Source organism: Poecilia mexicana, unplaced genomic scaffold (assembly GCF_051168715.1).
Source record: "Poecilia mexicana isolate PSO_F unplaced genomic scaffold, ASM5116871v1 scaffold_10, whole genome shotgun sequence".
NCBI classification, from domain to species: Eukaryota; Metazoa; Chordata; class Actinopteri; order Cyprinodontiformes; family Poeciliidae; genus Poecilia; species Poecilia mexicana.
Genome location: NW_028263379.1, coordinates 155639 through 174652, shown reverse-complemented (window position 1 = coordinate 174652; position 19014 = coordinate 155639). Strand labels below are relative to the sequence as shown.

Here is a 19014-nt window from a genome sequence, read left to right as displayed (position 1 = left end):
TAAACTGCAATTATAACTTATTGGTTTTAGGTTGTCCAATTAAACTACTCCTCCTCTCTCAGATTAAATCCAACACAGAAGCTGTTAGTGGTGCTGATGATCTTAGAAACAAAAGGGGCCCCTAAATCAAATTCTGCTCCAGGCCTCATGCAGCCTTGGACCGGCCCTGCATGATGAGTTAAATCCGCTGCACTGCCCAGAGATGCGCAACAAACGGGACATTGAATTAAGTGCTGCTAATGTGACTTTAGTATCTTTCCATTTCGTGTCTGTTAAGTTTTTAATAAGAGTCACATAAACTGTTTTAGTTGTCCGAGCTATAAGGGACGAGTTTTTCCAGATCTCATTAACTCTAGCTGACTAAGTGGGCAAAGCATTTTGATAGAGTTTGGTGCATCGTGCAACCGGAAAAATAATAATAAAATAATATAAAACCAGCGAAAGCTCCTCACTGGGCTAACCTGCATGATGAGGTTAGCGGTGGTTCGTTAAACCTTAACGCTCCGGCCAACCGGGAACACATTCATGAACTTTACAGGGAAGACCGAGCCACATGCTGGGCAGCGTGTTGAGATGTAAACGCCGCACATAATTCTTTGTTCACAATTCTAAATCATTCTCACCGCGCCCTCAACCTGCAGCTCTGAAAGCGCGATTCTGTGAAAGAGGTTCACATAGAGCTGCGCAACCAGAGCTAACACGGTGGGTTTGAAACTCTCACCTTGATGTGGAGTTCGCCAAAGAAAACTAATTCCACACAGGGGGTTGATGTAAATATCAATGCAGGTCAGCCTGTGTCCAGTTTGAGTTAAGAGGTCAACTTGTCTGCGGCTCCGCTCTCTCGGCTTTAAATCAACTATAAACTTGACTTTTAGGAATAAATTTGCTCAGCCAGTGAAACGCTCAGAGCAACAAAGACGCTTGTCATCCAGATTAAATAAATTAAAGACTTTTTAAAATTATTAATTTTTCTAACTAAAACAAGCAACGCTTGGCCTGGAGGAGGTGGGGAGTTGGGGGTAGGAAAGCATGATGGGTAAACCCTCTGCCCATTCCCACACACATTTATACACTGCAGATTGATAGGCAACTTGGGGTTAAGTGTCTTGCACAGTTGTCCCACAGTCTTTTTCCATAAAGAAACTTTCAGTTGTACCTTCCTCATCGTGGAAGCAGCCATTGGCTATGACTGGCTGATGGTTTGAGAAGATAGACATACAAAACACAAAAGCAAGGATCTAGGAGAAACACTTGTAAGCATATGTCTGAGCTTGTACTAAACTTTAAAGGGTGAAAAACAGAGCCCGCTCATACTCAGCTTCTGCAACTGCAGTATGAACAAGAGTGAATAGAGATAGCAGAGAAAGGTGCATCAGCTACAGCAAGGGAACATAAAGTTGGTGGCAGCAGTAGCTCAGCTGGTAGTTTCCTTCAGAAGGTGACAGCTAATACCAAAAGCAAAAACACTGAGATAAAGTTAAAAGGATATATAATGCAGAACTGGATAGTAGTAGGATATTTTAACTTGGTGAGGCAAGGTGGTCCAGCAGCATAACTTCTGAGATAGCTCAGAATAACCTACAGTTTTATCAAAAGGAAAAGCTTAGTCCTAAAACTACTGGAAACTGATAAATATGGACATAAGTTACAGCAATGTCTGAGCTGCAGAGATGATTTTCACAGCAGCATGTTTGTCGATTACATCAGCTGTTGACCAGCACAGCTAATTCACCTCGTTTGCTTTTACTGCCCCTTTTCAATTCTCAGACAGCTTTTATAGCTAAAAGCAGAAACACTGAATTTGGGGATGTGATTCTAAAGCAACTTCTCAGAAAAATACATAACACTGCATTTCCACCCTGTGTGAGTCCATTCCAGCATTTGAACTTCATACATTTTATTTGTCAGAGATCTCATAACCCCAGTTGTGATTAGTAGAAGAGATGGTATGAACTTCCTCCTTCTCTTTCTCTCCACTTTGCTCCTGCTCTGTATCTTCATCATCTATTTAATTCATCTGAGATTTGGGGTTTTACTTTAGGTAGTATTCAATCTTTTGAGCTGCTGATTTGCTTCTCTGTTGTAAAAAGAAGTGCCTTGTTGCTATAGTTACACATCATTGCAACTGCCCAAAACTAAAAAGTACAAGCAAAAATTCTTCCTGCTGGGTAGCATTTAAAACAAAAGGGAAAATGAGTCCCGAAAGCAAGGTTTTCAACAGAAAAAAGGGAAAGAGTATGTAGAAACAAAAGAAAAAAAGGAATATAACAGAGCTACTCCAACAAGGTGTTATCTTGTGTAATTCTCGAATCAATGGTGCTATAAATATATCTCATCCTTGTACTTAAAGGTTTATGCAGCACAATACAGAATGCATTTTCCCCCACAGGATTTATACCATTGGCTATGTGACAGTGGCTAACTACTAAAAATGCTAATACCGAATAAATCATTAGGTGAAAACAGGCTTTCATTTCTTGGACATTAAGGTTTGGTTAAAAGAGCAACAGTACCCGGACTTATCAAAGACATGAATGTCATTCATTTTTCCAAGATTTAATATTTTATTTGAACAATTGTTTTTTGAAGATAGAATAAATATCCACGAATGAAATAAAAAAAAAAAAAAACATTAGTTGCACAAGTTGGTAAGGTATAATTGATTGTGATTGTGTCATTTGCAAACTTTATCTGCAAAAGTCAGCATCTTTCACTCATGACTATAATCTGCAGCTGATCACTTAAACTAGCTAAAAGCTTCTGGAGAAAGTTTTTTTTTTCAAAGACTGAGCTATTTGGCAGCAATGAGTTCTGAGCTCTCTTTAAATAGAGCTTTTAGCTCAAAGCTAAAAGCTCTAAGCTAGAAGTAGAGAGAGTCGCCATGATAGTTTATTAGCTGTCATTTTGAAATCATGATTTTGTCAGCATATGGGCTTTTTAAAGGTCTCTGTCAGGGAAGCAGACACAATTTGCTGATGGGTACCATAAGTATTTTTTCTCAAGAAGAATTGAAAGCACTTTCCTCTAACAGGATGTATGTATATATTTGAGCCTCTGTGTAATTTTGGCAGCGTGGAGGAGAGAAACTGCACTAAAGTTCATCTAATCTCTGATATAAAACTTTATTGGTTTTAATATGGAATGAAACCATTAACATCCATGTCCATCTGTACTCCTGATAGGCACTGTCGCTCCATTGTGAAGCTACTGTTCAGTCACTTTTATTAGAGTATCTGTTGCTGTTTCAATCGTTGCAAAATGTTTTGATATTAGGTAGTTTTGTTTTAAATTAATATATGGTGGATATAAAAAGTCTACACACCCTTGTTCAAATGCCAGGTTTTCATTATGTAAATAAATGACAAGACAAATAATTTCACAACTTTTTTCACCTTTAATGTGACCTATAACCTATGCAATGCAATTGAAAAAACTGAAACTTTTAAATAGAATATACTTATTTATCCCCAAGGGAAAATTACTTATTAGTTGACAAGCTACTCCATCCAAGGTGTTAAATATTAATAATACAAATATAACCATATTGCACATGCAAATATGTTAATCTAGAAATAATCTGAGTGCAAAATTAGTATAAAGTTACTCAGACTTGAGTATTGTACAGTCTAATGGCTACAGGCAGAAATGTGTCACTCTGTGGTTTACTTTGGTACAATGAGTCTCTGACTGAAGGGGCTCCTGTATCTGGCCAGCATGTCATGAAGTGGATGAGACTCGTTGTCCAAGATGGTCTGCATGTTGGACAGGATCCTTCTCTCTGACACCACAGTCTGCTGGCCTTGTGGATAAGTCTGTTCAGTCTGTCGGTGTCCTCCACCTTCAGCCTGCTGCCCCAGCACACCACACCATACAGGATGGGGCTGGCAACCACAAGGGAAAAATATAAAATAAAAATATGATTGCATAAATATGAACGCCCTTAAACTAATACTTTGTTGCAGCATCTTTGGCTTTTATATCTGTTTATATCTTTGCAAATTTCTCCAAATCTGACGCCTTGCAAGGAGATCGTCTGTGTACAGCCCTCCTCAGATCACCCACAGATGTTCGGTGGGATTCAGGTGTGGACTCTGGCTGACATTCCAAAGCCTCGATTTTATTCTGGTGAATCCATTCATTAGTTGATTTAGATGTGTTCTTTGGGTCACTGTTGTGCTGAAAGATAAAGTTCCTCTTCATCGTCAACTTTCTAACTGAAGGCCGAAAATTTTGTTCATAATTCCTTTTTTTGCCAGCCTTCCTGACCAGTTTTCTTCTCATGTAATCAATTTTGGACAGACGACCTGTTCTTAATGTCCATATTGCGCCATATTTTCCCCACTTGATGATGATAGTCTTCACCGTTTTCCACAGTATATTTAATTCATTGGAAATTCTATTGTAGCCTTCACCTGACTGACATATTTGAATAATGAGATCCCTCTGATGCTTTGGAAGGCCTCTGCGGACCATCCCTGGTGAAAAACTAATGTATTTAAATATATAACAAATATTTTTCTGAAATACATTTTCAGTACGTTATAAAGTGGATATACTTCAGATTGTATTAAAAGTGTAAAATAAATACATTTTTAAAAACATGCTTCCAATACTCTTTCTAAAAATGTATTTTTTTCTAAAATATGCCTTAAATTCTAATTAATTATATTACTAAAATTATACTTTGGATAATCCTTTTAAAAATACACTTTGCATGTATTTGTAAAAGTGTATACTTTATATGTAAATTTAAAAAATATATCACAAATATATACAAACAATACTTTTCTGAAGTTGTACTTTTGGTAATATTTTCAAATAGGTTATCTCATAATAAATACATTTCAATAATATTTGTAAGTATTTTGTAAATAGTGTCTAATTATATTTCAGTGAAATACTTTCAGTGTTTACATACATGCGACTTAATGCTAACAAAGTATGCTTTATTGGGTTCCTTAATAATCGTTTACTATTTTGTTAAAATGGCAATAAACAAACAAAATAATTCAACAGTCCTTATAGTGGAACCTAATGTAACATTGTTTAGCAAAGTAGTAAATAATGTGTTCATGCCTCAAAACATCAAACTTTGACAGTTTAGTGACGGTTCTACAGCAAAACTATTACTTGTCCTTAACACTAAATGTAGAAGGTAACTTCAGTTTTACGTATAACAGAATATGATCTGTTTTTCTCAGTTCTTTAACTAAAACACAGAAGCTATCTTTATCCAATCCATTTTCAGATGTAAGATGCAAGATCTATTAGTGAACGGCATTAGCTCCAGTTCACACTCCAGACCAGATGGTGGAGGTAATGCACACTTTCAAAGCCATCATAAGAACTCCAATAGAAGAAGAGTTGTATGTGAATCTACAGAAAAGGACATTGGCAAATCTACTGGATTAAAGAAAAAGAAAATTATTCCTTGGTGGACTAATGAATGTAAAGAAGCTATTAAAGCTAGGAATAAAGCATTTAGAAAGTTAAAATTGAATTACCGTATTTTTCAGACTATAAGCCGCTACTTTCGTCCCACGCTTTGAACCATGGGTTTAAAGCTTATAAACTGTGGATTTTTCTTCAACCACCAGGGGGCTCTTTAGTAGGAAGTGAATCACTGGAAGTCAAAATTGGAAATCAAAGAAGAAAGTGCTGATTTTCATTTAAGCACATGCTAGCAGCAGGCACGACGGAGAAATGTTTTCAAACTCAAACCCCCTCATCATGGAAACCACACGAAGAAGTTCATATGATACAGCTTTTAAGTCGAAGGCTATGGATCTGGTAGTACGTAAGCTCGGCATGAATGAATCCATGGTTCGACATTAGAGACGCAGGGCTGCGTCCTTAATAGCAGGTTTATTAAGGACGCAGCCCTCTGCCTGATGAGAGGTTATTATTTGATAACATTCTTGCATTATGAGAAAAACTCGTCTGAAAATAAAATAAAACCAGCGTGATGAGTGACTAGGAGGCGGAAAGCTGCTCCATGAGTTGAACGCTTAAAACCACTAATGCACCGGCCAACCGGGATCACATACATGGACGGACTTTGTAGCGCAGACACAAAGCCACACACTCCGCAGTGTGCTGAGATATAATTCTTTGTTCACAAATATAAATCATTCTCACCGCTCACTTTTCCCATTTTTCATTAATCTATTTTTCATTTAACCACTTTTCAATTTCCCTTTTTCAGTAATCCAATTTTCAATATCAAAGTTTAATTTATCAATTTCTCATGTTTCTTTTTATTATTTAGCCATTTTTCCTTCATCTATTTTTCATTCAATATTTATTTGAAAAATTTATATTTTTTCCATTCCAGCTTCCAATAGCTAAAGGGCGATTCCACTTAATTTTTCAACACTTTCCACATCTTTAATCAACTCTAGTTTAAAAACTACTACACCTAGACACTTGAAACTTGGACTGGATTATTCTCTTCTTCAAGTTGAATATTTAAAACCTTGTTTGTGATTTGTGAAACCTTTTCATGATTTGTGAAAACTCAATAAAGTTCCATAATCACCATTTTTTGGCATCTCTTTCATACTAGAACTGCTCTAATTAAAAAAATACAACTCCTAGACACTTGAAACTTGGACTGAATAATTCTCCTCTTTCAGCTGGATATTTAAAACCATGTTTGGTATTTGTGAAACTTTTTTCTGATTTGTGAAAGTTCAAAAAAGGGCGATTTCACCACTTTTTTTTATCTTGGTCACACGAGAACTGATCTATTTCCAAAACTACGACACCTAGACTCTCCAAACCTCGACTGGATTATTCTCAATTAAGAACAGAATATTTAGAACCATGTTTGGGATTTGTGAAACTTTTATCTGATTTGTGAAAACTCAATGAAATTCAATTTTCACATTTTTTTGGCATCTGCATCACCATAGATCTGCTCTAATTAAAAAACTACTACAGCTAGGCACTTCAAACCTGGATCAGATTATTGTCAATTAACAGCAGAATGTGTAAAACCATGTTTGGGATTTGTGAAGCTTTTTTCTAATTTGTGAAACTTCCAAAAAGTGGATATCACCACTTTTTTTTTTATATCTCGGTCACACGAGAACTGCTCTAATTCCAAATCTACAACACCTAGACTCTTCAAACTTGGACTAAATTATTCTGCTCTAATAGAATATTTAGAATCATGTTTGTGATTTGTGAAACTTTTTTCTGATTTGTGAAACTTCACTAACAGACCCCTGCAAAAGATCTTTCCTTCCAACAGCCATCACCATCTACAATAACTCTTTGAAAAATTAATGAGTTACACCAACATTTTATTTCCCACTGGGATTAATAAAGTGGTTTTGAATTAGAATTGAATTTGAAAAAAACTGCATGGAACATGTATGAATAGTAATCTGATCTTTAGTGAAGTTTCACAAATCACATAAAGGTTTCACAAATTCCAAACATGGATTAAAATATTCTGCTATTAGAGCAGAATAATATAGTCCAGGTTTGAAGAGTCTAGGTGTTGCAGTTTTGGAGCTGGAGTGACCAATATCCAAAAATGTCCGAAATCAGCCTTTATTGAAGTTTCACAAATCAGAAAAAGGTTTTACAAATCACAAACATGGTTCATAATATTCAGCTTGAAGAAGAGAATAATCCAGTCCAAGTTTCAAGTGTCTAGGTGTAGTAGTTTTTAAACTAGAGTTGATTAAATATGCGGAAGGTAGTGAAAAATTTCACATTCCATTCCACTAGATGGCAATAATGCACATCTAAACGTTGCTTGCCAACTACCATAAAAACAGGAAGAAGAAGAAGAAGAAGAAGAAGAAGAAGAAGAAGAAGATGGCTGAAAGTATGACCGTTGCGGCTGAACAGTCATCCGCTTCAGACACTGAACAATTAAGGCTATCTGACTTATTGGAGCGTGGTTGGAAGATACTTGAGGAACTGGACAGTTCAAACGAACCGTTTGGCCCCAACACCGTGCATCGCATTAAACGCGGCATTAACATGTTGGAAGACGCGTCGAGGATGGTTGCTCAGCTCGACCTGTTTAGCCGTAACGAAGAGGTGGAAGAGCTCGCCACTGCAGACCTGAAGTACCTGCTGCTCCCTGCCCTGCTAGGGGCCCTGCACATGAAGCAGAGCAGCCAGCACAAGCGGCTGGAGACAGTGCAGATAGCTCGGGCTTACTTCATGGATTTCTTAAAGACGTGTCATGACTACAACATCTCACAGTTTGAGCTGCCGAAGCCATCAAATGAAAACGGTGTTTCCGAGGAAACATCGGAGGGCGTATTTTCCAAAGCCAAGGTAAAGACTACCCTGAGCTTTATATACATGTGTACTACTCATAATATCAGTGATTCTTAAGAGAGACAAAACAGGTCCTATGAATAAAGCACAAAAGTTGAATAAAATATACACAAAATATATTTTTTTCAAATATCTGACTAAACTAACCTGGGTCATGTGAGCACAACAATGTATATTTTTCTTGTGTTTGCTGAATATTTTTTTTATTTTAAACATTGTACTCGGTGGATGATGCCTGTAAAATCCCTTGTCCCAGAGCAGAACTCAATACATTATAATAGTTTAAAACAATTAAAGAAATACTGAAATTATATATTATGACAATTAAATATAAGTAGTCATATAAATAATTATAAAAGTATCAATAAATTGAATTAAAAATAATTTTTAGATATTTTCCAACTCCGTTGAAATCTGTCCCTAGTTTTTGTCAACACCGTCAGACATGAAAAGAATGTAAAAAATCAGGCATTATTGGGGGGCACCAGAACTTCTGAGGACCCCATGACCACTTCCTGTCTCTTCCTTTGCTAAGAGGGCTAGTTAGCTCCGGTTAGCTTAAATTATTCTTTAGTTTTTTCTTCTGTTTTATTCCTAAGTTGTTTGTCACAACCATGATGTGTCAACACCATAACTGATCATTTACAAAACTTTGATGAAATTTTGTGAAATAAAAGCTTAATTTTGGTATACTGTAAAGATTTCATGGACCTGACGAGCTACAATATGGCCTCCTTCAGAATAACATCATATAAATTGAGGTAGTTTGGCATTTCGTCAACTCCGTCAGTTTTTGACTCTTTCAGTGAAATTGTTGTCAAATCTCACTTAAATGTGCAATTAATTCACTTTAATCTATTTTACATAAATTGCATTACTTCACATGTATCAAGTTTTTCTTTTTACTCGCTAGTTTGTCACCACCTTCAGTTCTGTGTCAACTCTGTCAGATGGACTTTTTGTTGTCTTTTGTTTTAAATAATATTTCTTTTGTTTCTTGAGAAGCTTTTGTCTGTAAAATGAGTAAAAATATCACTAATAGAGTATTTTAAAAATCATTTTATATTTATTTTTGTCAGATGGTGATGACAAAGTTCTGGGTCAGGTCCATTAAAAATGTAATTTTTAAAAAAATGTTGCAACTGGGAGCCTGTACCTTAGCATCTTTACATTTCCAAAACATTATTTGTCATATTTGCATACATAAGGTTGAGAAATAATTTTAAAAAATATGGGAAAATTAAAACCCATTTTGTCCCTATTCTCAAGAATCATGTAAATGCTAACATTCGCAAAATCTTACAGGTATGGTTTTAAGAAGTTTATTTTTCAAAACCCAAGGTTTTGATATAAAAATGAGATTTAAATTTTAAATATTTTTCGACCTTTAATTTTACATATCACCTTTTGTGCGTGAATGTAAATACAATTTAGTTATTTTAGTTGCAGACTTGCACATAAAACCGTATTTGAAGAAGGCTGTGTAATCATGCCTCTCCATGTCTTGGCAACATGTTCCCACGCCACAGTGAAAATATTCGTTTTAGATAATGAGGTAACAGAGTTTCCCCAGAAAACGTGCTAGGTGGTCAGGGCACCAAGGCAGTCTACAGTGTTTCTCTATTAAAAGATGTTAAGTTCAAACGAACTTAACATCAATGCAAGTTGACAGGAAAAATATATTTTTGGGTAATTATGTTACTGGAAGACATTGCCGATAATACTTAAACCCACAACTATAGAATCTTAAAAACAACAAATAAAAATAAATAAAATTAAAATAAATATCAATTATTTGCACTTCTGTTAAACAACAGAAGTGCAAATAATTGATATTTTCCAAATTAAGTAATCGGTTAGGGGATCTAAAAACACGATGTAATGCTGATCACATTTAGAACTGGCCTAAGAGAATATCAGTGCTGTTAAATTTTATTTAATGGTTTCAGCATACATAAATTAAAATATTTTAAATGGTTTAACATCTAAATTTAAGATTTTAAGGAGCTGGCAAGTTTACTTTGTAAAAGTTCAAGGAACAAACTTCATAGTTTGATTAATTTGTTACCATAGCTACAATCTGATGCTGTCAGTTTAATCTTTGAGTTTTAGCTGTTTGCTCACACATACATAAAGATGTATGTGTTCGTACAGTACTATTATAATTGACTGATCACTCCCCTCTCCCAGATTTCACTAAATTCAAACGCTGTTAGTGGTGCTGATGTTATTTGCAGAAGAAGAGGAAGGGTCCAATTAGCGCCACAGAAACTGTTTTGGTTGACGGAGCTTTATAGGACGAGTATTTCTGATCTCCGCATGGCCACGCAGCAACTCTACCTGACATTAAATGGACAAAGCATTTGATGTGCATTGTGTTGCTGCAAAAATAAAAAATAAAAAAACCAGCGTGCTGCGCGTCTATCGGGCGAGCGCGAAAGCTCCACCACAGGCTGAATTACCAGTCGACTAACGCACTTGCTAACTGGGAACTCAAACTTTAACAGCGCAGACAGAGTCAACGTGTGGAGACGTAAATGCACACGCCAAGCTATGTTCACCAAAAAATTTCAGTCTCACTGCACGCTCAATGCTCACCTCTAAATGCACACCTGTGAACATTGAGTGCAGCTCAATGTGAACGTTTGTGGTTCACATTGAGCTGCACGAGCAAAGCAAACGCAGTGGATTTAAACTTGACTCCTACTTTGATTAATTCTACAAAAAAACATGGATCCTCAGGGGGTTGATGTAAATATCCATACAGGTCAGCCTGCGTCCACTTTGAGTGAAAGGAGGTGTGCGCAATCTATACTGAGGTAAACTTCAGACATCAAGCTAAGTCAGCGCGCGAGGCAACGCACAGAGGCGTCAGTGGTGTGATTGGTGCGCGCGCCCTGTTCAATGCATCGGCTATAAAAAAATAAATAAATAAAAACCCTATTCTTTCAGGAATAATTCTGCCCTGCCAGTAAAATGCTCACCGGAGCAGATTTGCTTGCAGTCCGGCTTATTAAAAGAAAAAAAGTGTTGTTTTTTTGTTTGTTTTCTAAATAAAAACAAAAACACTTAGCCCGGCCAAGCAAAGCCTGGTACGCCTTCTACAGATTCAGATCTGGACTCTGACTGCTATTTAGAACTGATCGTTTTTCCACTTATGTGGACAGAACTGAGCCCAGATGTTATGTTCTCCAGGTTGTACTGTGGTTTTTGTGTAGTTTTGATCATGTGTACTGTGATTTTTGGACTAGATACCCCAAGAAATGTGTCCCAAAGATTTGACTTTGATTTCAACCAACCACAATACAACCTACCACAAAGTATTGGGAAATTATTATCTAAGGTTGGAAGTTGCAGTGGACAAGGCTCTGAAGATTTCACTGATGAAAGAATAGCCTGACCTCCATCCATCCATTTTCTTCCGCTTATCCAGGGTGGGGTCGTGGGGGTAGCACCCTAAGAAGGTTAGCTAGCCTAACCCTAGGGTTAGGCTAGCTCATGACCATAGATGAGGGTGGGAACATAGATCGACTGGTAAATCGGGAGCTTCACTTTTTGACTCAGACAGGGTTCGACCAGTCATGGAAAACCTGGAAAGTCATGGCATTTAATTTCAGGTAATTAAAAATCATGGAATTTACAAATAAGGGCAAAAAATGCTATCTTTTTCTATGGTGCTTGTGTTTCTGTGGTTCTCGTCTCAGACTCTGCTGCATTTGGTCTCGTCTTGGTGTCAGAAATTGAGGACTCTGTTTTATTTCAAGACTGCAGCTGTGGGAATATAACTAAACTACCAGCATATTATTCAGTTTATTTGTCAACAGACCTGTTACTTGATACTGTTAGACATAAATTCATGGACTTTGATTTACTTATGTGCCTGTGATCTCAGTCTTTTTCTGCAGGTCCATCAAATTTGGTTGCCATGGCAGCAAAGAGACAAGCGAAGATTGAACGGTATCGACAGAGAAAGGAACTGGAGACTAGACTGTCAGATGTTCACAAAGTAATGGAGAGAGGACAGGCCGATGACGAGGTCAGCAGAGAGTTTTACCTTCTGAATGTCCAGAGATGGATCACTGTTTGTCTGGAGGAGATGGAGGCCATTGACCAGGAGGTGGAGATACTTAAAAACATGGCTGTTCTGAAGCAGAGTCCTGCTAACCAACCAGCTCAGCCACCCAGAAATCCCATGAAACCCTTCATCCTCACTAGAAATGCTTTACAGGTGAGTTTGTGTGATGATGGCAACAGATGAAGTGGTTTGTAAGTCAGTTCATGTGAACTTTATGAATAGTCAGCATTCTTAAAGTTCATCTTTCACTTTAAACACATGTTGAAGCCTTTGTATCGTAAGGGGTCTGAAATTCACATTCTCATTGCATTTAGGGCTGTTGTAAACGAATATTTTAGTAATCGAGTAATCTATCGATTATTCTTACGATTAATCGAGTAATCGGATAAAAAAAATTATAAAATGAAATATTGGTAAATCTGGCATAATACCGGTGTTACTATCAGATATCAATATCAGTCCAATTTTTCACATTTGAGCATCCCTAACAGTTGCTTTTTTGTAGTTTAGAAAACTAACCTGTAACAATAATAGCTCACTTTCTAAGTTAACCAGAAGAAAAGTTATAGAAAAATCTGAAATTATATTGAATTTAATAACAAAGAGGCAGGCTCACAAATATGCTTATAAAAAATGTCTACAATCCAGCTTTTAGTTTATGTATTCATCTTCAGTGAGTTTAATAGATTAATTAAACTCACCTTGCCACCTAACCTGTCACGCTTTGGGTTTGAAAATACGGGAAATGCCGCCTGGAGTGGGAGGAGAGGGCGAATGAACGAACGTAAGATGGGGTGGAGGGGAGGAAATAGACCAGCGGACTGACGAACCGTTAGACCGGGGGACGAACACGGGGGGAAGCAATACGGGATATTTACGACACCTTCACTGGTCACACTCAGAAACTCATCTACCAGCCATGTACGATGCGCTCCGCCACCCGTTTCTTCAGACCGGGATATGAAATTTATTGTGCGGTTCGTCGGTAAAGCTACATTTACACGGTAAGCATCAGCTACTCAGCCGCCCGCCCTGTTCAGGCTATCCGCTCACCTCAGCGCTCTTCCCGCCGTTCGCTTTCAACCAGCAGCCCCGGAGGAGAAATGCTGCCGTACTCCAGGCATTCCCCCAGTCATTTTAAGGATGCTTATTGGTTCCCCAAAAACGATAAAAAGTCAGGCATTATCATCAATCAATAAAATCCCCACGGGCCAATCTTGAAGATTGGACTTTATGCCGCTGAGACTTAGCTTTTGTCAACAACTCAGAGGCGGAAGTGAGAGCTCCGCGCAACGCAAATGAAGTCCCGGCTGGAACACGGTGCGCTAACTAATAAAACATAAATTAACGAAGCTTCGAGGCAGGTCAATTTTCCTCGAGGAATTTTAGTAATCGAGGTACTCGAATCATTCGAGGAATCGTTTCAGCCCTAAATGCATTAATGGTCCATATTTCAAAGTCAAAGGTTCTAGTACCTCCTCTTCCAAGCCTACTCTGCTCCGCCCCTAATGACAGCTGTTGAGAAGCTAACAGAGACACTAAAGAGAAGAAGAGCTAACATCGATACAGTTGCAGCCATGCATGTTTTAATGTTACACACCTCAGTTTATAGCAAGTAGCTCAACGTCTAAACTGGTATTGTTGCGTATCTAAAGTGTAAAGTTTATCTTTGTGCAAATGCCCCCCAAAGGAATCACAGCGCCTCTCTCTGCCAGCGTCCTCTGGGGGGATCGGTACCACCCCCACTGAGAAGTGCTACAGGATAGTAACGACATTGCAGATGGGAAACTAAAGCCCTTTGCAAATATGTTTACAAGCTGCCGGTCATATAAACATGAAGAATTACAGCAGTTTAAGGAAAACCGGGTATAAAATAAATTAAATAAAGGTTACTGTAATCTTCAACAGAATAAAACAGACAAATCAAAACTTCTACAGGTGGGATGTTTTAGAATTGCACCGCAAGGGTGGCAATACGCTGGAGTGGCTCTGTACTTTCATTGAGATTTTTTTTCTGTTTTTCAAACATTCATCCTGCCTTTTTGGAGGAAAATAGCTTATCTTTGACAGCTGTTCCTTCTTGTTTTGGACATGAAATCAAACAAAATCGGTGTCAAACATTAGTGCTATGTTTGTGCTGGTTTGAGCTGCAAAAATTTTCGTTTGTGCCGCTATCATTTTAAAGATATAAAGAAAGTTGGATTTCATAAAAGTTGGGGGGCTGGTTGACCTTTTGACCTTTACACTTTCATTAATATCTTCAAAGCCAAAGCAGCACAAACAAAAATTTTCGCTGCACAAACCAACACAAACATAGCCAAGTTGATTGACACCCATTTTGTCTGATTTGAAGAAGGTGGGGGGTTGGTTGACCTTGGATGACCTCTGGAAACATTTCTTGATATCTTTAAAATGATAGCGGCACAATCGAAAAATTTTGCTGCACAAACGTAGCACAAACGTTTGACACCAATTTTGTCTGATTTGAAGAAGGTGAGGGGGCCAACTTCACTCAGGTGTCTCCTCTGGTGTTCCTGTGTTGCTGACCATCTTGTTAGAGACAGTCCTTCAGTCTCACAGACTGTGGTTTGTTTGTGAAGTAGTCATAGCTAGGCCTGTCACCATAACAAATTTTGCTGAACAATTAATTGTCTCCAAAATTATTGCGATAAACAATAATATTGTTTGAAGACCATTTTAAACTGATATAATGACATAATAATACGAGCACATCCTGCCAAAAATAAATACACTTTATTTTCCAAAGAACATTTAACACTGGAACTGGTAAAATAAACAAAGCAAAAATAAAATGGACTCTGTTTCCATTAACAAAAAATGCACTTGAATTAAAACCAAATGCAACATAAAACCAAAGTGGGAAAAAAAAACTACATTCAACCAAAAGAGTACAGATTATGAAGTCTGTATATTATATTGCCCCTCAATAATCATTAGATTTAGATGGAGAAGACGGCCACATCCCACTACCTGATCCAATAGTTCACTCCTCCCTTACACTAAGGAAATGAGGAAGGGAGGGGTCAGTGGAAAACACTGGAGTTGAGTCTTTTCATCCAGTGTCACCAATAAAGAAAAAGGCAGGAAGAAACGATTAAGCTGACAAATTAAAATCTTGACTATTTTCATTTATCATGCAATTAATTGTTTTATTTCCTATTCTGACAAACCTAGCCATGGATCCAGGTGATTGTTGAGGCCTCCTCCTGTGTCTTCAGAGTTTCTCACAGAGCAGATCAGGCTGAATTGTGTTAGATGGAGAAATCAAAGAACATGATCCTCACTGTGCTGCCTGCCTTGTCCAAGTGACAGTGGGTTTGTTGAACTCCACACCACGATATCAAATATCACATTATGGAGAAGGTTTACATCATTGGTAATGATGGAGACAATGCTGCACCGTCATGTAGCCTAACATTTATGGATAAAGATTGGTTAGCATCTCGCCTTTTGTATGTTTTTAAGGCTGCTCTGGTGTAAAGGGAAACACTGTTTATAACATACAGATATAAATCCTGTTCTGGATTCAGGCAAAGTCAGCAGTTTGATCAGCTCATCAGGAGGGAAGAGGTATAGGTCGTTTTCTAAGCTAGTTATTCCAAACTTTTGTAAATACAGCCGTCTATAAGCCCCAACCAGGCGTGTTGGGTTCAGACAAATTAGCTTGACTCAAACAAGTAGAAGCCATGAATAAACTGGCAAAAACAACTTAGGAAAACAATTTCAGTCGCTGTGTTCAACACTCCCGTCCCACACTTCCGACCTGACATGGCGCCTTGAATGATTAATTGACGTTGCAAAGGGTTAACAGTCAGTCGTATATTCAGTGATGGCACTGATGTCATCTCCATGTGGTTGGGTTAGGGTCCAGTCATTTGCTTCAAAACATCAACATTGGAAAAGCTGAAATAATACCAGAGTTGAAGCCATAAATCCCGGAGGAGTTGAAAAGAAGGAGAGAGAGAAAGGAGGAAATTTAAACTATCTCTACCATCCATCGTAGTGGGCAACCTGAGATTGTTAGCTGACAACATGGATGAACTTAAAGCACTGATAAGGACTCAGCGCATATATATATATATATATATATATATATATATATATATATATATATATATATATATAGATATATAGATAGATAGAGATATATATATCTATATATATATATATATAGATATATATATTTGTTCTTTCCCTTCGCTGCCTCTGCTGTGTTATGGTGCTGTTGCAGTGGATTTCAGCCCAACTTTTTCATCTTTTGGGTCCCATCTAATATTCATTTGGGTCACTTTCGTTTTAAGCCTTCTCGCAGCAGTGTGCACTGCAGATAGCAATGTTAGTTTACATACTGTGAGTGGCGAAATTTTACCTTCCCAGCTGGATGAATCTCACCCAAGGCTAATAATTTTTTCCTGCCTCACCATATCCAGACCAATAAACAAGTTTTAACCACATAAAAGCAGACAAAACCTCCTTGAGCTCAGCAATCACACCGCAGCCGTTGGGCTCCGTTCACCTCCAGTTGTCACACAAATCACACGTTTTTTCTAGGAGAGCTTTTTTGTTGAGTCAACACTTTAAATTATTCACTAGCTAATTGGACACCAAATACAGCAACCAGATTTACAGTTTGACCCAGGGAAATATTTTTCTACCATTTAAAAGAACCTTGAATATGCACTTTAAGTGTCTTTAAGAAACAGTTTCAGCTGGTCTGTTCACTGTACATGCTGCTAGACAGATGGAAGGAAAATGACACTGATTGGTTAAAACAGGTCAGACAGGCTCACTCAGCGATCAGCTGCAGTATAGGTTGTCATTTTCAAAATATGCTAAGTCACTGCGATGGATTTCATTTCTCTTGTCCACAGGCTCAAGTACTCGGCGCTGGGTATCCTAGCCTCCCCACCATGACGGTGGATGACTGGTATGAGCAACACAGAAAACATGGAGTCCTGCCTGATCAGGGCATGCCGAGCAAAGTTACTGTGGAGGACAACACTGATGTGCAGGCGAGAGATGAAGAAAAAGAGAAAAAGGCTGAGAATGATGATGAAGATTCTTTGTTAAAAGCCAGAAACTGGGATGAGTGGAAAGATGATCACCGCCGAGGATATGGAAACCGCCAGAACATGGGCTAACCCTTTCTTAATGCACTCTTAGTTTCATGTTTGTAATGTAAACAACAAAGTGGATGTTCCTCACATTATTGCTCCTAAAAATTTAAATATAAGAATGTATCAAAATTTGGAATGGCCCTTATGTTCTTTGATTTATCTTCTGTAGAAAGAGCTGTTTGAAGAAACTATGAATCAGGACGAATAGTTTAAACATCCTCTCTGTTTTCTCCTTTCAAAGAAACGCTGTGAAAATATTTCATTAATGCCATGGTTTTAAAGCTACATGATGGTTGTACAACTAAGCTTTTCCTTATTTTGTATCTTGTATAATTACAAGATACAAAAATCCTATGTTAGCCAAAGGATGCACATATCTGCACCATAATGCATTTGTAATATAAAGGTTCTTGTTCTTGCCTAAAACTGATAAACTGATCCATGTGATGTCACCAGACCTGAACATCTCAGAACGTCAGGTTAAAGAAAGTTTTCATGTGATTTCTTGTTGTATTGTGGTATATGCAGCTGCTGGAATGGACACTTCTAATAAAAATGCTGAGCATACTTTTGGTTGGCCCACAGAGACAACTGGAGGTCATCATCTAGAACAGGGCTGTCAAACTCCAGTCCTCGAGGGCCGCTGTCCTGCAACCTTTAGATGAACCTCTGCTGAACCACCTGAAGAGAATAATTAGGTCATTAGCCAGGCTCTGGAGAGCTGATCTACACAAGGAGGAGGTAATTAAGCCATTTCATTCCAGTGTTTTGTACCTGTGGTACATCTAAACACTGCAGGACAGCAGAGGACTGGAGTTTGACACCTGTGATCTAGAACATAGAAACATGAAATATTTTATAGCAGTTTTAATGTTACAATTCATTTTAACATATTGATACTCTTTTATCAAACCTATACTAATTGATTTTCTGTCACAAGCATAGTGTCTCTGTTTTGGTGAAAAATCTGTCTCCTTAAATTGTTTGGTAATACAACAAATTAAAAGCACTATTAGTGATGAATCAAAATCAAATCTAATTTTATTTGTATAGCACATTTCAGCAGCAAGGCATTTCAAAGTTCTTTACACAATTAAAATAAAAACAGCATGTGAGAAAGACTTTAAAAAAAAACATTAAAACACAAACAGAGAAAAATTAAAGATAAAAACATTAAAAACATCAAAGACATCAAAACCCTACTCTAACCCTAATTTAGCCATAAGCAGCTCTAAACAGGTGGGTTTTAAGTTGAGATTTAAAGGCTCTCAGTGTTTCAGCTGTTTTACAGTTTTCTGGAAGTTTGTTCCAAATTTGTGGTGCATAGAAACTGAATGCTGCTTCTCCTCGTTTGGTTCTGGTTCTGGAGATGCAGAGCAGAACCAGAACCAGAAGATCTGAGGGGTCTAGACGGTTGGTACAGCAACAACAGATCTTTAATGTATTGTGGTGCTAAACCGTTCAGTGATTTATAAACTAACCACAGTATTTTAAAGT

At 37.6% G+C, this 19014-nt stretch overlaps 1 protein-coding gene across 1 annotated transcript; it reads left to right on the top strand.

Moving 5' to 3' along the window:
* Positions 1–7796: 7796 nt before the first annotated feature.
* On the top strand, positions 7797–18551 carry igbp1 (immunoglobulin (CD79A) binding protein 1). The gene is made up of 3 exons (XM_014978672.2): positions 7797–8301; positions 12197–12532; positions 17272–18551. Exons 1-3 carry the CDS (start codon positions 7831–7833, stop codon positions 17539–17541), a joined length of 1077 nt encoding a protein of 358 aa, XP_014834158.1. The 5' UTR covers positions 7797–7830; the 3' UTR covers positions 17542–18551.
* The last annotated feature ends 463 nt before the right edge of the window (positions 18552–19014 follow it).